Genomic DNA, 4,783 nt, shown 5'->3' on the forward strand with positions numbered 1-4,783 from the left:
CTTTGCCCAGGAACCAGCACAGGAACACTGGAAAGGCGCGGGGAAGCAGCGTAATGGGAGCTCCAAGGGGCTGCGGGTGTGGCTAGCTGTAAGGGGAGAAACTACGCCTCTGCAGCGCCTCAGCAAAGAGTGCCAACCCATGCCTGTGTTTGCCTAGCCCACATTCTAAACCTAGGGACCCAAAGGCAGAGGAATTTCTAAGAAAAAAAAAAGTTTATTTAAAATTTTGTACATAAATAAATAAATAAATATCTTCTGGCATTACAGAGACCATACAATTACAGTCAGTCCCTAGCAGATTTGGGACTCAGAGGACAGCGAGAGGTCGCTTATAGCAGAGGAAAGGGTTCAGTCTTCATTTGAGGGGATGTAGAACATGTTGGAAACAAACTAAATCATTTTTCCCAATACAATACCATGGGAGACATTCCTCTGTGCTAAGAGGACTTCAAACAGCAAGACTTGTCCCTGGTCAAGGGACAAAGCGGACTGAAGGAAGCGGCTCCCTGAGGAGGGGCAAGGGAAAGGGCGAAGGGAAAGTTTAGTTCATAAACATGTTGCATAAACGAACACTGTAGGGAAAGAGCTGAAGACTGGGCGGGGAGGGGTGGGTTAAAGGGAAGCAAATAGCCATTCGCGGGAGTGAAAGGCCAGCTTGACTGAGGAGCAGAGGGTAGAGGGAGCGAGGAAGCTTGAACCAGCCCTGAATGGGCAGGCGAGCGAGGAGGCGCCGAAGGCCAGCAAGGCGCTGGGCTGGGGCTTGCATGCCTCCGGGAAAGGCTGTGTCCTCCGGACCCAGAGAACTTGGGTTCAGTGCTTGGCGTCCTCCTAGACACCCTGGAACTTAAGGGACAGGGGCACTGTCTTCAGGTCTCTTCTAGGGTCTCAGCTCTGTCTAGAGCTGGGTACCAAGGCAAAGCCCTACCAAAATCCATCGATTGGCAGCGGGTGCCTAGGGGACCAGTCTTTGAGGCGTGGGAAGGCCCGGTGGGGCCAGTGGTGCTCTGAAAGGCACCTACGGGGTGACTGTGAGATCTCTGTCATCCTTGCCGGAGGAGGATGGAGACATGGGCAATTCGTCGTCCTCCTCAGAGCACTTGGCCGAGGAGAGCGAAGAACACTTGCAGCCTTGCGGTGCGCCCCCGCCGGCACCCGCCCCAGCTCCGCCGCCGCCGCCTCCGCCTCCGCCTCCGCGGTGGTTGTTACCCTTGCCCTCTTTCTTGTGCTTCACTCGGCGGTTCTGAAACCAGATCTTCACCTGCTTCTCGGACAGATTCAGATAGGTCGCGATCTCGATGCGCCGCAGGCGGGACAGGTACATGTTGGAGGCGAACTCCCGCTCCAGCTCTAAGAGCTGCGTGCTGGTGAACGCCGTCCGCATCCTCTTGCTACTGGGCAGCTGGTTCGAGCCGCTGTCTGGAGGGGCGACCCGAGGGCAGAGAGAGAAGTCATCAAACGTCTGAGCCGGGGGCCTAATTTACCGCTGAGCGGTGGCTGGCTTCAACCTCAGACTCACACACATTCCTTCCACTCACTATGATCCACAGGCGGGTACCTCCTTGCCAAGTCACATAATGCCTTCTTCTCTCTTAGGAAGCCCTTACACCTCTTTATGGAACTCCCTGAGCTGACCTCACCCCCCCCCCCCAACGCTTCAGACCTAGATCTTCAGTCCTCACCCCGTTCCTGCGTCCTGTTCCAGCCCACCGCGGTGAGCGCCCCTCGAGGATCCGAGACAGGATCCGAGACAGGATCCTCACCGCCTTCATAGCGCAACTTTGCCCGATCCCTAGCTCGCCCACTTGCCCCTGCGATCACCGGTTCTCCCACGCCGGTTCGCGCGAGGACCCCGCTTACCCACGGAGATGCAGTGAAACTGCCTGGGGTCTGGCAGCGGATAGGAGGTCTGGTAGAGCGCGGCAGCTGCTGCGGCCGCCGCTGGGCCGTGGGCGACTCCAGGAGACACGGCCGAGTGCTGGCGGCCCAGGGGCGCGTGGCAGTACTGCGATCCGAAGGGAGGGAAGGACGCCTTGAGTAGCGGCAGCGCTGGCGGCCCGGGGGGCCCGTGCAGCTGCGAAGCGGTGACGCAGAGGGGACACACGCATAGCAAGCCGGCCTTGCGCGCGTGGCAGGCGCCGGGCGAGAGGCCGTGCAGCGCGTGCGGCGGGGGGACCGCATAGGGGAAGAGCGGTGGCGGGCTGCCCTCCGGCGCCTTCTTGTCGCTGGCCTCCCGCAGCACAAGGGAGTCCACTAGGAAGGAACGCGGCATGGCGCCGGCGCGCGGTCCACCCGCCGCCAGCCCGCCCCTGGCACCCGAGGGAACTGCGGGTTCCGCACTCGCTCCCCCCGGCCGCGACCTCCCGCAGCTGCCCGGGCCCCAGAGGCTCCACTCGAGGCTCACGCCGGAGCTGAAGTCACCTCGGCTGCTGTCGCGGGCGCCGCCCGGAGCGCGCGAGGTGCTGGCCAGCGCTAGTGGTGCTGAAAGACGCCGGCGGCGCCGCTTAAATAGGACTATTGCCATGTGATGGGCTACGCCAGGAGCGGCCAGGGCCTCTCAATAGGGTTTTTGTGCCCTTTCTCTTGGCATTCTCTCTGCACGCTTCCTCATTATTTCACTTGTTAACTAAATGAACTGCATAATGTACTCTATTCTTGTCAACCCCACCCACGCCGTAACAGGCGCGCTCGCCCCCTCCTCTCCCCTTTTCGGGTTTATTTTCTCATTCTCCCGCGATTTAATATTCTTTTCTTTCTCTTTATTTCTTACTCCCCTTTGGCTTTGCGCTGGCGATCGGCCCATTTATCTCATTGATTTTGCACCCGTGCTGCCTCGCTTCCACAGATCCCCGTGGACGCACACCCATCTCCTCTGCCCAGTTGATCTTGGGTCCTCTTCCTTGCGCACCACCATCCACCCCCCCACACACACACACACATACACATCAAGTATATTGCTTTCTCTTAATTCTCTCAGCTCAACTATGCTTCTCGGGAGCGTCCTAGCAGAGGCGGCCATCGTCCCCACCTGTGGAGTCCCTTATTTCATAGTATTGGAGACAGAACATGGTTTCTGGGAAGAAGGTGTGCCTCAGAGGGAGGAGAAGGGCTCACTATTCCTCATTCAAGACTAGGCTCATCTCTGTTCCTCTGCTTTCTCTGAATTTTTCAAATGGTCTCAACTTTAGTGTTGCCTAGTCTTTGTTCGGTGGACCGTGGTCAGCCAGCCCTTTCCTTCAACAACAGGGCGATGTAAAGGAGAAAAAAAAAAACAAAAAACAAAAAACAAAAAAACCGAGTCCCGGGATGGATAGACTTTGAAAACGTGGACAGATACAGAGTGTGGAGAGTGAAAGCCGAGTCAGAATCGTTCGTGTGAAGCTCTACCACCCCATCAAACGTGGCGAGTGCGGATGGTCTAGACTAGCACAGACGTTGTATGCGCACTCTCCACCCGCGCACACTCCATTACAGTCCTGAGTGCCTTCGGAACCGTTGCCTTCCCAGGGCTGGAGAGAAAGAAAGGGCGGTCTTCTGTCCTACCCAGCTTCTCTTGCCCTTTCCTTCTTCCTACTGTCGAGTCACTCCCCCCTCCCGGTTACACAATGGTTAAACAACTTCAAATGCCCCTCTCTGTGTACACATCTTCAGTTTTAAAAAATCATCCTCGGTTCAGAACTGTTTCCGTTCCCGTGGCGTTTTCCATACAATGGAGAATTAGCATAAATATTTCGAATTTACTACTTTCGATTTTACAAATCGCTGCCGTCACCTGCTCTGAGTCGTGAACTGAATCGTGAGAGAAGGAAGGGGGAGATTTCCGAGGATGGGGGTGGGGAAATCAGTACAAGGCTGCCCAAACCCGAGGTATCTGCACGGGTTTGCACTGTTCATGACATCCGTGCAGTACGAGCAGCCACAAACAACTGGTTAAAAAAAAATCAAAGATGATTTGTTATGGGAGAGAGGGTGTGTATGAGAGTAACTGCTTCTACAATGGGAGAGTCGTAATAGGGGGAACTAACCTGCATGGAGGGCGTGCCATCTCGCCATCTAGCAGGAGTGAGGGCTCAATGGTCCCCTGGTGCTTGGCATGGGGTGCCCCCAAGCCACGGTCTCGGCCTCAACGCGCCTGCAAACCAGCCGGTACGCATCAATGCAGCCTAATTCCCGTTCTAATTGCTCTCTGGGAAATTTGGGCTGGGCTGGGTGGCGGGGAGCTGCGACTGGAGAGGGGCTCCCCGCTGGGCTGAGGCGGGCTGCGGAGGAGTGGGTGTGGATGAGGCCGGAGGCTAGAAGGAGAGGCTGCTGTGCCCTAAAGCTGGCAAGCCAGCGAGATGCCAGTGCCGGGCCCTCCTGGGAGCCTCTCAGCACTCCAGGTTATGAAAGGGTTAAGAGCTCTTGAATGCAAGCAAGGCCAAAGCTACTGGGAAAGAATATGGAGGGGTGTGTGGGGGGAATAACCAGTTTCCCCCTCTCTCTCCAGCCCCTGGACCTTATTGAATGTCATTGAAGAAAGTTTTGAATGCCAGATAAAGAGAGGCGAATTAAAGTGTGTGACAGCGGAGGATAAGCAAACACAAAGAGAACTCTGTCACACTTTGGGACAAAATCCGTGGGCTTTTTACCAAGTCTCTTCGCTATGATTGAATTAAGTAATAGGAAAACATTTTCTTTCAGTTTAGAACCATTAGACAAAACCTTCAAAGCGAATAACACTTTTTAATGTGCGGCCCCACAGTGGATCGGGGTTTGTGGCGAAATGTTGAAACGGTTGGTTTTGCAA

General features: G+C 55.8%; 1 protein-coding gene across 1 annotated transcript; it reads right to left on the bottom strand.

The window, feature by feature from the left end:
* Window positions 1–995: 995 nt before the first annotated feature.
* Gsx1 (GS homeobox 1) lies at window positions 996–2,327 on the bottom strand. Its single transcript, XM_051205248.1, has 2 exons — window positions 1,858–2,327; window positions 996–1,416 (listed from the first exon to the last, which is right to left on the bottom strand). Exons 1-2 carry the CDS (start codon window positions 2,267–2,269, stop codon window positions 1,016–1,018), a joined length of 813 nt encoding a protein of 270 aa, XP_051061205.1. The 5' UTR covers window positions 2,270–2,327; the 3' UTR covers window positions 996–1,015.
* Window positions 2,328–4,783: the final 2,456 nt, after the last annotated feature.

Source organism: Phodopus roborovskii, unplaced genomic scaffold (assembly GCF_943737965.1).
Source record: "Phodopus roborovskii unplaced genomic scaffold, PHOROB, whole genome shotgun sequence".
NCBI lineage: Eukaryota > Metazoa > Chordata > Mammalia > Rodentia > Cricetidae > Phodopus > Phodopus roborovskii.

Bases quoted from the DNA above. Each gene is read 5' to 3' on its own strand.
- Gsx1 (XM_051205248.1), bottom strand. From the start codon at position 2,269: ATGCCGCGTTCCTTCCTAGTGGACTCCCTTGTGCTGCGGGAGGCCAGC. The intron at 1,417-1,857 runs GTAAGCGGGGTC...TCGCCCCTCCAG, and splicing joins GTTTCACTGCATCTCCGTGG to ACAGCGGCTCGAACCAGCTG.